At 39.9% G+C, this 18,370-nt stretch overlaps 2 protein-coding genes, 1 long non-coding RNA gene and 1 pseudogene across 8 annotated transcripts; all 4 read left to right on the forward strand.

Moving 5' to 3' along the window:
• Positions 1–1,010: 1,010 nt before the first annotated feature.
• On the forward strand, positions 1,011–5,934 carry LOC103696297 (WRKY transcription factor 44). 5 transcript variants are annotated; one of them, XM_088710277.1, is made up of 8 exons: positions 1,031–1,730; positions 1,821–2,086; positions 2,547–2,986; positions 3,105–3,248; positions 3,584–4,317; positions 4,831–4,989; positions 5,321–5,497; positions 5,589–5,934. In XM_088710277.1, the coding sequence occupies exons 3-8, from the start codon at positions 2,780–2,782 to the stop codon at positions 5,620–5,622; spliced, it is 1,455 nt and encodes a 484-aa protein (XP_088566403.1). In that variant the 5' UTR covers positions 1,031–1,730; positions 1,821–2,086; positions 2,547–2,779; the 3' UTR covers positions 5,623–5,934. The 5 variants fall into 5 exon arrangements, with proteins under 5 accessions (XP_038988375.1, XP_088566404.1, XP_088566403.1 ...); XM_039132447.2 differs by lacking the exon at positions 1,821–2,086 and having other exon boundaries at positions 1,011–1,301; XM_088710278.1 differs by lacking the exon at positions 1,821–2,086 and having other exon boundaries at positions 1,020–1,301; positions 5,321–5,477.
• A 495-nt stretch (positions 5,935–6,429) lies between these two features.
• Positions 6,430–7,566, forward strand: LOC148700139 (uncharacterized). The gene is made up of 2 exons (XR_015972926.1): positions 6,430–6,563; positions 7,431–7,566. It is a non-coding gene; the product is annotated as an uncharacterized LOC148700139 (long non-coding RNA).
• A 4,086-nt stretch (positions 7,567–11,652) lies between these two features.
• On the forward strand, positions 11,653–12,469 carry LOC103697739 (NEDD8-specific protease 1 pseudogene; annotated as a pseudogene).
• Positions 12,470–14,089: 1,620 nt separating this feature from the next.
• Positions 14,090–17,522, forward strand: LOC103696309 (BTB/POZ domain-containing protein At5g60050-like). Of its 2 annotated transcripts, XR_602378.5 has the most exons (3): positions 14,090–14,735; positions 15,235–16,257; positions 16,369–17,522. XR_602378.5 is itself a non-coding variant. In XM_088710544.1 (2 exons), exons 1-2 carry the CDS (start codon positions 14,169–14,171, stop codon positions 16,195–16,197), a joined length of 1,530 nt encoding a protein of 509 aa, XP_088566670.1. In that variant the 5' UTR covers positions 14,105–14,168; the 3' UTR covers positions 16,198–17,522. The 2 variants fall into 2 exon arrangements, 1 of the variants encoding a protein (XP_088566670.1); XM_088710544.1 differs by having other exon boundaries at positions 14,105–14,735; positions 15,235–17,522.
• Positions 17,523–18,370: the final 848 nt, after the last annotated feature.

Below are 18,370 nucleotides of genomic sequence, written 5' to 3' on the forward strand. Positions count from 1 at the left end.
GTGATGTTTTTTTGTAGCTGGAAAGGTCGGCTTTTCTCATGCCCAATGAATGAAACTGCTCAAGCAGTTTAATTAGAGCTGTTTCATTCTCTCATGGGTTTGAAAACTTGAGGAAGGAAGAGACCCAATTGATAGGAGGGATGGGGCGCGCAGCAATAAAGGCGAACCACCTAGGCTTGTGTTGGGCTTTACCGTGAAATCAAATAATAACGGTCTAATTTCTCAGTGTTCTATAATCTAAATGTGACGGTTGTGGATAACACACGATTTGTTTGGTGGGTGTCCATTTACTACTCAAGATGTCATGTTATATTATTTTTTTCTTAACAAATTAATATATAAGGGCAGGTTTAATTCATTATTCTACGAGTTTTGATTTTATAAAATTGTCGAATTTATTTATTTATTTATTATTATTACTACTAGTACTATTATTATTATTATTATTTGGGTACATTTGGGGGTCAGTAGACTTCAGTATTAAAAAGTTTAATAACAGCATTTTCCAACGTCAAAGAAACAGGTTTCAGCTTTCCTAACGCTGCGGGGAGGGGAGTATTCCTTTTTCCGGTTAAGCTTTCTAACACCGTGGGGAGGGGAGTTTTCCATATTTTTTTTTTCCCTTTTCCCCCACTCCCCACACCCGTCCTTCCATATTTTTCTAGAGCACGTGCATGGCTGTCTAACAACCAGTCCACCCATGGACCGTCCGTTTCGTGGTGTCCGTACGAAGAAGAATATTGTAGCGTGACCGAAAACCGTGACCCCCGCGTGACCCGTGCGCCCTCAGCCTCATAGAGCCACTCGTCCAGCCCTCTAAGCGTCCATATTCGTAGAGTTCAGTATGCCGGTCACAAAACCGTACTGTTAGGCCAGAGTTTGTTGCGGCTCCTCCACGTGCTCTCTCCTCACTCACTCCAATTTCGGGTAGTGCCACCCCTTCCAACCTTCTCACCTAATTTCAATTTGTACGACTTAAATAAAAATATTTTAATCATTATGTCACAAATGTAGCTCATAATTCTTTTTCCTTCTCAACCACCCAAATTTAACTTTCCCGGGAGGACTTGGGGCTCCAAATGGAAACCATATCGCACACGTAGCGACTATTTTGGCCTTCGTTTCATCCCTCGAATTCTAATCGAGCTCAGGAAGCTCGGGTTGAGTTCGTCTTTCCGTCCAGGATAAACGCATTACAACTCCCTCTCTCATCAGTGGAAGCCAAATGCCTACTACTTCCCATACAAACTATTTACTTAAACCAGCTCCTTCAGCCCGTCCATCGTTTGCTTATCCACATGGTACATCTACTCTCCTTTTTTCTACTTTTTTTGTCCAACTCATATATGTTATATATGGATCCAACTATGCGTACAGGCTTTTACATTATTATTTTTCTTCTCCCCTTCTATTCCTCCTCCTCATTTTTCAAACCTAACGGTCTCCTTACCTCTCCGGATTTTCTTCTGCTCTGCTTGTCTCGTCGTTCCAGGAAGACTATTCTCTCTGCTATCATCTCTTGGTCCCAGTCCAAGCCTCAGCTCCCTCCACCAATCCGCTCTACCTTTCTCCCTGCTTATATCCCCGCCGCCATTTTCCCGCTGTTCTCTCTCTCTCTCTCTCTCTCTCTCTCTCTCTCTCTCTCTCTTCATTTTTAGTTTTTATGTTTGCTCATGCTTTTCTTCTCGAAAAGATTTCGAGGAGTTGCCGCCTGGTCTGCAAGCTTCTGGGTGCGTTTTCTATTTCACCGAGTTCAATTTACTTTTGGCGCAGGAAACCTTTTATGCTTGTTTGTTTGGAGCTCTTTTTTCTTTTGTCAGATCCGGTTCCTTTCTGCATCTAAAAGTTCCTAAATGTGGAAGAATTCGAACTTATAATTGCTACGGTGTTATAAGGTCGTACTTGTGCTCGATTTGCTGTCGGAATTAAACCAGATAGACATCTACACTATGACCGATTTGTGGCATCTGAAGTTTTATAGGACTTCGGAAGAAAAGTTTATCTATATGTCTGCTTAAATCACTTTGGATAGCTCTTCATTCTCGAGAAGGTGGCCATGGAGGGCTTGCTGGTTGGGTTGCATGAGGTTCATACGTTCTCTGCAAGATGCTTAAAATATTCGCTACATGTTGCACTAATACAAAAACCGGATGATTGATGGATGGATTTCTTTCTTCTTTTTTTTTTTGTATTTCTATTTTAAACTGCAAGACATGTTCCTGATTGTTCTTGGTGATCTCATCTCATAATGTTCGAGATAATAAGGGAGGCTAATTAGAAAGCCACCACCTGGCTTTTATTAATGATAAAAAGCTATTTACATTCAGGAGTAGGTTACACGAAAAATTACGTAGTTATCTTTTCCTTTTTCTTTCTTATTTTTTTGAGAATAACAGTGATGGTGTATTCAATTATTTCATAGAAATGACAGAAGAATCACCAATGTCGAAACCCTGGGAAACACCTCCCATGATCCAATCAGAACTCTTGTCTCTTGTTCGCTTGTTTTACTCTCCGCCGATCAATAATAGCAGTATCTTTTGCAGGTCCGAATGACATGTAAATATTCGAATCTTGAATGTGAGGCAGCACAACCATAATTTGCTTCAAGCAACAGTACTTAACTTGTCGGTTTGCTTGGGGAGTTACGTTGCATTTCACTGGAGAAAACTATGCTATATAGCAATTTCAAATCTGTTGATATCTGTGGCTTGAGTTTGATCGCGGTGCTGTCAACCATACATATCGTTTGAGTACTAATAAGTTGTAGTTTGGGGAGATGCAAGACGCAGAGAAGATTGCTGCGGCTAGACCTGTGGCTTCTAGACCTTATAATTCCAATCTCAGGTCCTTCTCAGAGCTCCTTGCTGATGCCATGAATGCTTCTCCTGCGACTTCATTTGCTGAGGCAACGGTCGCCATCAGGCCAAAGACTCTGAGATTTAAACCCCCACCAAACGCTGCCCCAGCTGAAGTTTCATCCCTGGTGAGACATAAGGATGTCAATTAAATAAAATTGGTTGTTAGCTTGCTCCTTTATGTATGGTCCATCTGTTATCATTGTTTTATTTGGCCTCTTTCATCAATTAATAATACAATCGCAGGATAATATATCTGAATCAGATGCGTTCAACTTATCTGATAAGTCATCCACTAAGATTTCAAAAGCAGATTATAAGACAAGGGTCTTATGCAAACCTGCAGCAAGAGTTGTTTCGAGGACCACCGCTTCTCGCTTGGCAAATCTGGTCAGTATGTCCTCTTTTATGTGCTCTCTTTGCAGAAGTATTGCGCCGATCAGTTGGTTCGAATGAATACAATTATAGGTCGTGATTTCAGACTCTTTTACAAACAGTTCACTTTGAAATATCTAGTTCACAGGCATCCTGTATGTCTCTTATAATGAAATTTCCGATAATTTACTTCCTACTAAGAAAGTGGTGCCTTATTATTCTTCCAGATTTGATGATCATTTGAACTTTACTTGAGGAGACATGAAATGGATGATCTTTCATACATAAGAACTACAATGTGTGATGCTGTTATCGGAACATAAAACATTCGGTATCTTTGTTTTTTCCAGGGAAACTTTGATGCCAGTCATAAAAAAACAGCCATGGGTGTGGAAGCCCCAGTTCATGTTCTGGAGCAAGAAAAACACCAATTCCAGTACAAGCCTACTCTCAACTGTCAACAGAATTCATCTCCACCCATGGCTAAGAACCAATTTTACGAGCCTTCAAATTCTGTGCCTCCGAACACACAACAGGATCCAAGAACTCAACAACCAGCAGCCGGTGGAGATCGACCTTCTTTCGATGGTTATAACTGGAGAAAGTATGGGCAAAAGCAAGTGAAAGGAAGCGAATGCCCACGAAGTTACTACAAATGTACGCATCCAAATTGTCCTGTAAAGAAGAAGGTTGAGAGATCGCTCGACGGCCAAATAGTTGAAATTGTCTACAAGGGCGAACACAATCATCCTAAGCCTCAGCCCCCCAAGCGACTCTCATCGGGGTCGCAAGGCCAAACCGTTGTTTCCGAAGGCCATGGGAGAGAGAGCGGCAATCCATTGTGGAAACGCCATCTTGTTGGGGGGAATGTATCTGATGGACAAGTTGAGAACGGCAACGAAATAAGTCTTCCAGACACAACCTCTCGTCTTGGGCTGGCTCATTTTTCTCACGACCTACCTTTAGCTACATCATACAATAGCGTTGCCAAGAATCCTGACACCATTGGTGGACTTAGTGGGGCCTCCGAGGTTGGAAACGCCACAGCAAGCTTAGATAATGACAAGCCAAATTATAAGAGAAGGTATGTCGTGTATTGCTCTACAAGTTTCATATGTATAATTTTTGAGTTACCAACTTCTATACGCTTGTTCTCAACAATTACCACCACAGAAAAAAAAAGAAAAAAGGTAAAAAAAAAGAAAAAAAGAAAAAGAAAAGAAGTTTATTGGCTTGATAAGAATGCCTTGAAGCATGCAACAATATTGATGTCTAAGAGGATATATAGTCATATCTCTCCATGTGTATGGTTCTAGTGACACTGTCCCTTCAGATGAAGAGAGCCAGTGCAATTTCCATCATGTTTTTTAAATAGGAAATAAAATCCACCATGTTTCAATCGATGCTTACAAAATCAATCGGTGCATAATGACTGATCGTCGAAGTAACAAATAAGTTGGCTCTTCGTAACATGCAAAACTATTATCCAGAAAACACATCTCATAAATTTTACAACATAGTACATATGAACAAGCACATTCAGAATTTCATGTGAGTATAGAAATTATCCCATGCCTAACAAGCTCTCTCATCACAGGAAGAATGAGGATCAAGTTGGTGGAGCAGGTACCATAACGGAAGGTGTTGCAGAGCCTCATTCTGCGACGCAGACTTCAGTAGAATCAGATGTCTCAGGAGATGGATTTCATTGGCGAAAATATGGACAGAAAGTAGTGAAGGGAAATTTATATCCGAGGTAAATACTTGATGTTTCTTTCATTAAACCAGCAGTCAAGAGAGCAGAGACTGGAGAATTTACTACCAGCACGGTGAAGGCTATAACACGAGCATATGTATATGTTTAATTATGTCTACATACAAGCATGCATACATGTGTGTACATATAAATATTTATGTATATATGTGTATGTGCATGTAATGTGTGTATATATTGTGCATGGTTTATTGCGTATATATATCTATATATATATGTATACCTATATGTATAGAGTTGCTCTTGATCATCTAATGGTTTATTGTAACACCAACCACAAGATCTGCTGATGAATCGAATTTCTTTCTTGCAGAAGTTACTACAGATGCACCACTCCCAACTGTAACGTGCGCAAGTATGTTGAGAAGGCATCAGATGATTCAGGATCTTTCGTCACAACATATGAGGGAAAACACAATCACACGATGCCAGCTAAAAAGACGAACCTAGCTGCTTCTGACCCTGATGCAGTAGGCCTAAACAACTCCAGGCATAATTTGAACACCTGAAACAAGGGTGGGAAAGCATGGTTTGAAATTTATCTGATGATCTACCTGACAAGCTGTGATGTTTCTTTTCAGAATCAAGCAATCTCCAACCTGGAAACGAATTTGATGGTCAAAGAGTTTTAGTTATGTTCCGAGAGGCTCCGCATGGTCGCAGCATTGGTGCTCATGGTTATCTTGATCTTTATTTTTCTATAGTATTCGGTACAGCTGATGGAGACCACTTGGTAGATTCATGTTACTGAAGCTTATAATACTCTGAAGTTCTTTCATTCAGAAATGCTATGAATCTCATCAAGGGTTTGCCTTTTATTTCTCATGAAAATTGTATTTTAATGGCTATTCAAAAGGCTCTGCCTTTTCAACTAATGGCTTGTAGTACTCCCAAAGTTTGAATGTCCATTAAGAATTGATCCACAAATGTATCCAAAGTTTTGCCTTCTCTTTCTCATGGCAACTGCATTTTGTTGCTTTTTATTGATTTAGGATGTCAAGGAAGTTGTTAACGCTGCAGGTTGAATTTTCTATCCTCTGTTTTCAGTATTATGGGGCAGAGTCATCATCTGAGAGCGCATTCTACTTGAACTAAAACAGTCCTTTTACATGTACCGATTTATAAATGTTATGATAGGTGAGTAAAAGTCATCCTGGTCATTGATTGTTTATTCTTTTTTTTTTTTTTGACATTAAGCATTGATTTCCCATAAATGATGCTTATAAAATGGCAATTTCTGCATGCTTGTAGATGGCCATTTGTTTTCACATGTTGCCCATAGGACTTTCAATACTGATGCAAAGTATGTATTTTTTTTTTCAATTATAGTCAACGCAAGAACTCAAGATTCTTGTACAAGGGAAGAAGCAAGTTTAACAACAAATTTATGAACCCTTCACTCTTTTTGGAGGACCAGAAGGCTGAAGTTAAAAGGCTTAGAAGACATTTACATTGGTAGAATTAACGTTTGCTACTTCAGTTTTGCTTTGTCTCCCCTTGGTTGCAGCCTTTTCTGTAGAAGCCTGGGAGGTTGATCTGATTCAATGCAGCACCAGGTACACCTCCTAGAGAACACTAAATAGGTAGGTATACCTAATGTTTCGGCTCACAAGATTCTGTCCTGCCCAGGGGTTAAAAGACCCCCTAAATCTAAAAGCATCATAAAAGCTTTAGGAATCTTTTTCTAAGCATTTAAGGGCTTCATGAATGACTGTCTTACACGTTGATGTATAAGACCATGAGTGAGGTCTGTATCAAGGAGAACGAAGAAAACAAGCCACAACTCAAATTCAGCTACCGCAATAAATACTGGCAGATTTTTCGTGCCTCCCATGATTCTAGAATCATTCAAGCAAGTGACAACTTAAGTCCAGCTACCGCAATAAATACTGTCAGATTTTTGCGATTTCCATGATTCTAGGATCAGTTTTTTATTTTTGTAAATATTACCATTTATTGTGTTGTAAATTTTCTTTCAGTTACATATTTTGTACGCCTAAAATTATGCTTTTCTGATTGTATAAATATACAGAGTATGAATAGAAATCATTGGTGAGTTCAAAATTCAAAACCAGTGTGCGTTCTCTTTAGTCTGATTTTTTTAAAATCTTTTCGGCCTCAATCTTGTTGAAGCTTTTTGAAAGGTACTGAGGAATATAAATTGGTGGAAAGAAGTATCTGACTAACTTGTAACTAATCAGCGTGACAAAGCTGGAATGGCTTCTCCTTGGACAAACAGTTTCTTTGGATGAGAAATTAAGTAGATATTCAAATCGGGAGGTAAATAACTAAATATAAAAGAATTTGATATTTACTAATTTACAAAAAACTAATATTGAAATATTTTTATCAAAAAATTATTAAGTAGAAGCAGAAGATGATATATTGTTTTATTGAGTCTCTTTTCCATGTTTTCTTTTCAGGTGGGAGAAGCAGCAGCAGCGGCAGCAGAGCCAGCACAGTATGACTTTGAATTGTACAATCTAGTTGCTAAACTAATTATTTAATTTGCGAGGTGGTGGTCGGCAAAATAACAGACACTTTTACATTTACGTGGCATGATGTGCATGGCCTGTGGTGCAACTTATTTTTGAGGACTGCTACGTTGTTTGCTCAGCACTAATGACCGAGAAGCCATTGGTATTCAGGTGGGGGCCATCTCAAACTAGCTTATCAGGGTATAAATACAGAATTAAAAAGAAGAGATATGAGTTTGATGTATTATTAACAAGTATAGATATGTTGTTATTCTGCTAGGGAGAACTGGTCCAGCTAATATTGTTAAAGAGCTTTTCTACCATAGCAAAAACATTGTGAGGATTCGTGCGGTCTTGTATTTAATCTCATATCGGTTATTCGTCGAAAAGATTTTAAGGATTTATACAAAACTAAGAAACCAAAAAAATAACTTCCGACTATCCATTTTGGACGAAGTTCTAAATTGTACAAACGGTATTAGAGCGAATTTGGCTTATATTTTATATAGAATAGGGGACATTGAACCACATATTTATTGAGATTGACCACGTACTAATCATAGTGCTTGTGCGTAGATTTGAATTTTTAGATTGACAAAAACGTCAGAACTTGATAAAAAAAAGTATGCGAAGATATGTACCGTCGTGTATTTAGTCTTACATCGATTATTTATAAAAAAATATTAAATATTTATATAAAATTAAAAAATTAGAAAAAAATAATTTTGACTTGCTATTTGGGTCAATTTGACCGCCGCCCCAGCCTGTGCTGGTTTTGGGTGGAGTTTGGCTACGGGACGCGAGAAAAGTGCATCAATGATCGGGCAATCAATGGCTCACCGAGGTCAATGTACACTGCCTTAAATCACAATAATTGTGTGTCCAGTTGATCCGCCTGTTTATATACATATAGAATATTTTTAAATTATATATATAGTAAAAATTATATAATTAGGAGGCTCTTAACCTATGTATTAAATAATTTAAAAATATAAAATTAAATATTATTTAAACTGTTTATTTTTGAACTTCTTGATATTTTCAAACCAGCACAAATACATGTAGACATGCATATATATATATATATATATATATATATATATATATATATATATATATATATATATATATATAGACACACATACATACATATTATAATAATTCAGAAAAAAAATTGCATGCTATCCAACTATACGAATTGACCCGGATTGTACCGATCACTATGTGCCTCTGCTGTCGTCTTCCAAGCTGTTTGTTTCGTTTCGTCAGGTCCATATTGCGACCACCGCCGAGCAACTTTCTAGGACCCGAAATCTCAAATGAGAGTTTGAAACCATATGGTGCGAGTCTGCGAGACAGCTCTGTGCCGAGTAATCGCATCAAATCCAAACCGTCCAAAAAGAAACAAACAAAAGGAGAGATGCTTCGCACATATGCCAAGTCCCCATCCTATCTATCTTAATTATTTGTCAAGATGCTCCTGACAGAAGCAGAGGATTATTTAATTATTTTTCTGCCCTTCGAATTCAACGAAGGTGTCAACTTAGTTATACTTATATGGTTTTATTTGGTTGCAAAATAAAGCTATCCCACAACAGTGGAAGCTGAGAAATAAATTCGGATAAAAAATGAACAAATAACTTCATCGCCTTAAAAAAAGAAAGGGGGAGGGTCTGCGAGGCACGAGCAAGATTGTATATAATATCCTTTCAAGAATAAAAAGCCTGTTTTTAGCCTTCAGTCGTATGAAAAAGCAAGTCAGAGGATTCAAGTCCCAAAATATGCTTTCTACTATCCCAATAGCATCACCAAACTCCATCAATGAGGTGATGCAACAAAAGAGCATATAATCTTATCTGGATGCTACCATCCAGTAGCTAGACAACAATTATAACCATAGAAGCTATGATCTTCTCTTTCTTTATATTTCTAGCATCTTTGCCCGGAAAAAGAATCTATAAAAGCTCTTCGGTCTCTGTTGTCAGCTGGCCTGGCTCGCGCTCTTTTTGTTCTTTCAGCTGACGATTACATCATGGCAAAGGTCACGGCAGATAGGCTGAAAACGACACATCTGGCGATGAATTGAAACGACTGGAAGAAAGTTAAAACACTTTCAATCTGATTCAAAGTGTTTATAAAGCTTTATTTGGAATGGAGCAGGGTGCGACCTCCGTTATCACACATCCGAGAAAATAACTATGGGTGGGTGGCAACAGAGATCTGGTTAGGAAAATGAAGACTGCGGGGATTGAAAAAAATTAAAGAAAAAGACTTATTAAATCATGCAAGTGTTCACTTACAAGAGGATTTAAAGAATGCGGTTGTCCATTCATTTTTTTTCCTCCAAATTCCATTTTTTTCCTCATACCTACTCTTCTATCATGCTGATCATTGAAACAACAGATGCCCAATTTACTCAAGAAAGGCCTGCCACTCTCTCTCTCTCTCTCTCTCTCTCTCTCTCTCTCTCTCAATGGGATTGATACAAAAGAGAAGGGTAACATGCATGCAGCCAAGCCATGCTGTATTATAGATACCAGAAAGGCTGATTTTGTTGTTGTCTCCATCGATACTTTCTATTTATCCAGCTTTTGGTGTCCGTTCATATCTCTGTTGGGTTTCTGCAAGTTCTGCTCTGAGGGTTTGCTATCACTAGACTCCTCAGCGTTGCTTGGTTTGCCCTGGAGTATAGTAAATTGCCAAAAAAAGCTTCAGTAAATCTGGAATCAAAAGAAGCATAAGCTGGAGAAAAAATAGAAGCACCAGAGGAGCTACTATGAGATTAGCTTCTAATCTGAAAACACTAAAGGACTTTTAGAAGAAAATCACTTCTTTTTTTTTTTAATCTCTTGAGGGAAAGAAGATAATCACTTCTTAAGAAACAAAAGTTTGCAACTCAAAGCTATTTAGTCAGAACAACCGAGTTAAGGAACCTTGACGCACAAATTCACCTTGAACATCATGTTTCACGCTTTCCTTCAACAAACCTTTGGTTTTATGGAAATTCCTCTTTAGATTATGAAGCCGTTAAGCTGGCCAATGAAGAAACAAAATGAGTTCCAACGAACATCTAGTCCACAAATCAGAGAAGGGGTCCGTCTTGGAATCTAAAAGATTGGAAATTATGAGGTCCATGGTAAGAAATATGTTCAAACAAAATTCCAGTATCCTTATTTCAAGAACTGATAAAAGGACAACGGAGTGCTAGATCAGGTTTAATGGCCACAGGACATAAAAGATGATGGAGCGCTGGACCAGCTTATATGGCAATTAAATGAAACATGGAGACAGTAATTACATTGTATTGACCAATTCAAATTGACCATAAAGGATAATGAAATTAGGGCTGAAAGTGGGCCGAGCCGAGTCGGGCCACACCCTTACCCAAACTCGGCTCGATTTTTTTTTGGACTACAGGCCGGGTTTAGGCTAAAAAATTTTTAGGTAATCCGGGCTCGGGGCTGGCCCAAACCTGATTGGACCGGCCCGAATTATCCATTTAGGTCAAAAATAGATCTAACTCGAATTCGATTAAAGTGTAATATTTTATAATACTACTTTACAAGTAAATAAGCTAGTTAAAAATTGGACTCTCTCCTATAATATAAGTAAATGATGCATGATATATTATTCTCAGCTCTACCCATTTTAATTTGTTTTTTATTTTCTCATTATTCTTTCTCAATAACAACATATAAAAATAAATCGATTCGGGTCTGAATATGGGCTCTGTTTTGGGTCTTGTTCGGGCTTGGGCTCAGGCTTGGGCCTAGCCAATGATATATCCGCCTGCCCGCACCAATCTTCGAGGCCGTAGGCCTTTTGTTGAGATCTTCGAGCGAGCTCGCGCGCGCTCTCTCTCTCTCTCTCTCTCTCCCCCCTCCGAGTCTTCTCACTGTCGCTTTATAGGAGAAGATACGAAGAATCGCTGGTCTTAGCAATGGCTTCGCGGGCACGTGTAGAGAGCGGACGACTGCGTGCGAGATTGTTTTTATGGTGTGTTTGAGGGGAGAAACTCAGAGCACAGAGTTATCAATGTCTTTCTACAACACTAGATTTGATCGATGTATTTCGACACGGACATATTATCTATTGATGTCAAAGACATCGATCAATGTCTTTCTACATCGATAATACGCAATAGATAACAAAGATCATGTCTCTCCACATGGATAACATTCAAACGCTAAATTCAGTATTATCTACATGGACATAGAATACGCGATTCCCCAGGTTCATCAATGTCTCCCTCCAAATCCAATGCCGACGAGAAGAACCCCAGCTATGGCGACGTCGTCCTTCGGAGGTCCGACCCTCGACATCCTCCGCGGCCCCCACTACATCAACGACCGCCTCATCGAGTTCTTCTTCGCCCACCTCTCCCCACCGGACCCCGTCCTCCTTGTTTCGCCCTCCTTCTCCTTTTGGCTCTCCAACTGCCCCGACCCCGTCTCCCTCTCCGAAGCCGTGGGCCCACTCAAACTGCACCTCAGAGATCTCGTCCTCTTCACGGCCGGCGACGGCGGCACTCACTGGAGTCTGCTGGTCTACTACTATAGAGGGACCAACGAGTTCGTACACCACGACAGCAGCTCAGGGATGAACCGGCGGCACGCGGAGTCGCTCTTCGAGGCCGTAAAGGGGTTCATAGGAGATGGCGGCGAAGCCAGTTATGTCGACGGGTTCACGCCGCTGCAGAGCAATGGGTATGACCGCGTTTTGAATCTGATGGCGATTGCGAGGGTGGCATGCGATTGGTTTTCGGCTCTGAAAGAGGAGGTCGATGCTGCCGTGGTGACGGAACTGAGAGGGGAGTTGTTGAGGCTTATTCTGGGATCGAGGGGGACAAAGTGAAACCTTTAAATGGTAAAATATTTGGCCATCTTCTTTCCGGATACCACTTCAGTTTGCTTCTTGTTGTCCTTGTCTTTATTATTAAATTCTATAGTTTAGTAACATTTTAGTAGTTGATGAACATCATTCTTCCTGCAAGATTTTTAAATTAGATGCGTCGATGGATTTCTTTGGTGCTGTAATACTGGATAATTTATCTATTAGAAACAACTTTATCTCTTGCCATTTTCCAGTTCGGACAGGGCTTAGCATTCGATATGATAAAATTGACAAATTGGTTTCTCTGGTTTCTAGTTATTCTACCCTCAATCTTGACTGTGGAGAAGCAAGAATGTCAAACAGATGATTTGCTTTCTGTATACTAGTGGATTGCGTATGCCTTTCGACACTTTAATATTACCAAAATTGTGAAAGAGACAATGCATCTCACTTGCTGGTAGACAACCATCAATTTGATGGGCCAAAGGCTGCACCATGTGGAAGGACTCATGGATGACCAGGATGGATATGCACACATATCATGTTCTGTTGATATCAGGCCTTGGAGAGGATAAAGGGAATTGTGAAAGGCTATTGAAAGACGAACATAGCTACTGACTAGGTTACCTTCTTTGTTGCTCAGCATTTGGAAAAGATCTTTTAAATGTGTTATGTAGCTGCCCCTCTATCACTACGTCATCTCTTTTTTCTTGACATTATCGGCTGTATTTATGCAAGAGCTATATAAGCAGCAATTGTAATTAAAAAAAAAAAAAAAGCTACTAAAGCAAAAGTCCACATAAATTATTCTAAAAATTGTTCTCGAGGTACAAACATCCATGGACATTGGTCTTGTATCTTAAATTGAATCTGCTGGAGTGTGGGCTATCGCTACATTATCGAGCTTCCTTTCATTACTATGCTTCTTGTGATTTAGAAGATGATAATGGAAAGATTGTTGATTTTCACATCTCTTTGTATGTGCCATAAAATTTTTGTTGGCAGAAATTTTAATAAAATACTATTTTGTTGTTTGGTAACTATTTATACTATCAAAAAATATTATTATAAACTATTTTTAATTATTAAATTAGTAAATATTATTATAAATATCATATTGTTATTATTATTATTATTATTATATAATATAAAATTTTTTATTTTAATAATATTATGATAATATTATATCATTCTATTATCATAAATATATTACTAAAATATAATAAATGATAATAATATAATATTATTATAATATACTATATTTTTGTGTTATTCTAGTGACAAGGGTTTGATAGAAAGAAAAGACAAGCTAGTTTGAGAGACAGGTTAGAATTCGAGAGATTGGTTCTTTTGGTTTCAAGCAACAGCCACAAAAGAACAAGAAGAATTGAACCGAGAACGAAGAAGAACAAGAAGAAAAGAACAAATGAATGAGAGCGGAGAAAGCCATGAGACAACAGGTACTTAGCTGTCCCATGCCTTTAGATATCAACTTAACCCGGTCCAACTGCGATCCAAGCAATAAATTTTTATCCATCCAGTAACATGAGACAGCCGTTCCCCAGACCGACGTGGCAATATTCCGCGACATCCCCGACTACATCGCTCTCGTGTCGACCGCTGATTGGTTACTATATCTGTCTTCTGTTTCCCTACAAAACCCTACACCTCTACATCCCCGACACCCCATTTCCCGCTAACGGATTCAATCATTCATACGACGAACCAACATCCTCTTACCTCCCGGTACATGTATTACCCACATCACCGCAACTAAAATCCGGTGCTACTATCACCTCCCAAAATTCCCCCCCCCCCCCCCACCCCCCCAAGCCAATCTCTCCCTCTCTCATGGCCGCGACGGAGAGCCTCCTCAAATCCGGCGAGGTCTCCGCCATGATCCGCCAAGGCTTCATCACTTCCCCCAACTCCTCCTCCGCCACCGCCGCTCGGCTGTCCCCTAGATTTTCCTCCCTCTCCTCTCCTCCCTCTCCTCTCCTCTCCCCCAAACCGTCCACCCTCTTCGAGATGATCTCCCAGGAGGACTTCTCCCGCCGTGGGCCGCCGCCTCCGCCCTCTGACGACCAGAAACGCCGCCGGCTGGAGGAGATGATCTCCAAGATTCTCTCCACGGAGGACCCGAGCTGGGTCCCCGGGGACGTGGAGCTCTCCGTGAGCTCCGACGATGGCTTCCGGTTCTCCATGGATGTGCACCGCCAGGTGCTCGCCCGCCGGAGCCGGTTCTTCGCGGAGAAGTTGGAGGGGATCAGCCGGGTCCCCGGGTCCCCCGTGGTGGTGGAGATCTGCGAATGCGATGACGTCGAGGTTTATGTGCAGGCGGTGGGGATGATGTACTGCCGGGATCTCAGACGAAGGCTCGCCGGAGAGGCGGTCGGGAAGGTTCTTGGATTGCTCAAGGTAAAACCCCATCTCACCCCGTTTCTTCTTCAAAATTCCAATTTGAACCAAAAAGAAGCAATTTTTAGGATTTTTTTTGCCAATTATCATGATGATAAAATGATCTATCAACTATAAGAGAGCAAGTAATCTTCTCTGTAAACTAATACAAAAGTGACAACGATTCTCTTTTCAACTTTAGTGCTTACTTTTGCTGGTGTTCTGGGATAGAGTTAACTATTCCGAATTTCAAAAAGCAAAAAAAAAAAAAGGAAAAAGAGAAAAAAAAACGAAGACCGAGATGTAACTTCGCGATTCTTCATTCACATTGTGTCCTTGTTTTGGTCGGAAAACCAAAAAAAGAACACAGCGCGATTGAAGAATGGCAAACTGTAATGTGCCAACTTCTTCCATCTTTTCTGTTGTCAAATTACCCTTGTTTACTGAATCCAAAGACTTGAATCAATGCACAAGTTTTAAGGGGAAAAAGAAAAGGTGTAAAGAATGCGAATTCATGCAGGTTTCGATGGATATTATGTTTGATTCTGGAGTCAGAGCATGCATGGATTATTTGGAAGTTATTCCTTGGTCTGAAGATGATGAGGAGAAGGTGATTTCTGTTCTCAGCCAGCTTCAGCTCCATGAGCCACTGAACAGGGTTCTGCAGAGAGTTTCAGTGGAACCATCTACTTCTTCAGGTGCTGATGCTATCTTCTTCCGGGTTCTGGCTGGTGTCCTGCAAGCCAAGGATGAGAAAGCTCGGCGAGAAATAAAAGCATTAGTATCTGGATTGCTTAGGGAGGACAGGGATCAGAGCAAGAACCATGGCAACAAGATTGATATCCCGAAGGAAACCCTTTACCACTTCTGCCGGAAATGTCTCAACTCTCTTCATCTGTGTTTGTCTGAGGCGGCAAATGTTGATGAAGGGCGACGAGACCGGAAGGCTATTATGGGCGAGGTAGCTCGAGAAGCTGATAACATTCAATGGCTTGTTGAGATTCTGATAAACAAGAGGATGTGCGATGAGTTTGTTACTCTGTGGGCTGACCAGTCGGAGCTCGCTAGATGTCACTCCAAGATCCCATGTATGTATAGATATGAGATTAGTAGGATTACTGCTCAGCTGTGCGTTGCAATTGGCAGAGGCCAAATCTTGGTATCCAAGGATGCAAGGATTTCTCTGCTGCGGACTTGGTTGGAAGCTCTCTATGAAGACTTTGGTTGGATGAAGAGCGCATGCAGGATTTTTGATAAAAATGTGGTGGAGGATGGGCTATGTCGAATGATTCTAACGTTGCCAATGGCGCAGCAACAAACAATCTTGTTGAAGTGGTTTGATTATTTTCTGAATAAAGGTGATGATTGTCCCAACATACAGAGAGCGTTTGAGGTCTGGTGGAGGAGAGCATTTGTTAGGCAGTATGCAGGAACTCAGGATCACTCAGGTTTGCAGATTGTTGTGTATGATAAACACACATGAAGTTGCACTCTGCACTATCACATGTATTGATGCAGCGATGTACATAGATGCGATCTAGAGGTGTAGATAATGGCTTCTTTTTTCTTTTTTTTTAAAAAAAAACTGTGCCATGCAATTTCTTTTTGTTCATGTATTCAGTTGCAGGCTAATTCTTTATTGTTCCTTTTGAAGGGAAATCTTTTAACAGGCAAGAAAATTAAGGATCAAGTTTCATAAAGAACAGATGTTACGATGACACCCAGCTGGTTTGGTTATTGCTTTTGTTGTTGAGTTCTTGTGTATTTGATGATCACCCATTGATATCATTATTGTGGTGGAGGAAAGTATAGGGAGTCAACTTACCATATTATTCATGCTGCTCTAATTAAATGAAGACAAAGCATTTTCTGATAAAAGTATCGATTCTTCTGAAACTCATTGCCAAGGAAATCAGTGGGTAATTACATCACTCAAACAAAGATGACTCAAAAGAGCAGCAAGGGTTACAGGATCAAACAAGAAATTATCCGCTTGTGTAATGAAAAACAGCATTATTCTGAATTGTAAGCTGGGACTAGAGCTCAAGTTTATCTGAACTCTAGTTACTTGCATTATGTTTCTTCTTCTGGTGGTAATCACTTGCAGACTGTGGTGTACACCCAGGGTATAAGCTATCTTTCCAGTATCAGTCACAATCCTTATATTTGCTGTTCTGTGACAGCGATGTTAGTGCCTGCTATGAGCCACAAGGGGGGTTTACTTGGCAAAATTGCTTGCGATCTCTTCTTCTTTGGTTCAACTTTAGTTTCACTAATGTCTTCTCAGAATTTCAACCATTGTTGTATACTCCAGGAAGTACTGGATGTGGTCTGAGTCCCTGGTTGGAGGGTTTTTTCCAGGATATTTTCTGTTATGGTTCGTAGGGGATATGGTCTATAGACTTAAAATCATTTGATAGGTTGGCATGTACATGAACTCTCACATTTGCTTCTGGTTGTTTTGGTTGCAAGTTGTAGCTCTTGTTCCAATGCACCACCCCAATACTGCACATCTGATCTGCAAGTTGTAGTTCTTGTTCCAATACCTTCTCAAAGGGCTTGCAGGTTTTCTTATGCCTAAGCCTGTGTTGTACACAGCCGGTGGCAACTTATGGGGTTCTCCGTTTATTTCATATGGATTTCTGTACCTGCTCTGGAGTTAATATATCTTATACAAGTTCTTTGGCTGCTTTTCTGTCACGTTATGATCATACTGTCTTATTTTTAAGCAGGATCATGACTTATTGTAAATTACTTCTGAGCACTTTATCGGTGTATCAAATTTACTCATCTTTCTTTGTTGGGACCTAGTATCTTGTCTTAGGTTGCATTTTGGCATTGATGGATGTTGTAACTGCTGCTATTATCTTGTTAATGAAGCAGTGTGCCTTTTTACCAAAAAAAAAAAAGAAAAGAAAAAGAAAACCAAGACCAAGCAACTCAGTCATTAATCTTAAGCACAATGGTTATAACTATTCAAAAATAATTTGTTTTACTTGAGTTTTTCTTCACAAAAATTGCACTAGAAAATTGATATTTATAATTAGATACTTTTCCCTTGCTGCCCACCTCCTTGAAGTCAGATATTGGCCTTGAATTGAGATGGATGAACACCACCAAAAGTTCCGAAAAGAGAGAAACTATTATACAAAGGTACGGGGGTATAGATTTTATCATCTATTATTCCCCCAATCTTCTTCACCAAAAAACAAAAAAATCACCGATCTAACCAGCATATATGTGTTTCTTGACCGGCCACAAAAAATTTGATTTTGTTGCCGGAACTCAGATCAGGGTCTCTCGGGTGAGAGCCGAGTATCTTAACCAATTCTAGACTACAAGGGATGGCTACCTACTTGTGACTTTGGATTCCATATGGCAACAACAGAAAGCACTGCCAGAGTTTCAGATTTTTGCGAACATGCATGATCTTGCATCATGTTCCTTCTAAAAACAATTAGGTTACAACTCAGGGTTGCAGATAAATGCTCTCCATTAAATATTGCCCATGTTCCTCAGCCTCCTAACTCTTTCCAACTCCAATATGAAAGAGTTGCTCTGGACCACTTGGTCTTAAATCACAAGTTGAATTTCTTGCTGATAAACACCTGGGGTAGCCTTAGCAGAGCAAATGAGGCATGGAGGCTGGTGTCAGC

Source organism: Phoenix dactylifera, chromosome 14 (assembly GCF_051530095.1).
Source record: "Phoenix dactylifera cultivar Ajwa chromosome 14, Ajwa_hap1_PhDact_Kaust_v1.1, whole genome shotgun sequence".
Taxonomy (NCBI): Eukaryota; Viridiplantae; Streptophyta; class Magnoliopsida; order Arecales; family Arecaceae; genus Phoenix; species Phoenix dactylifera.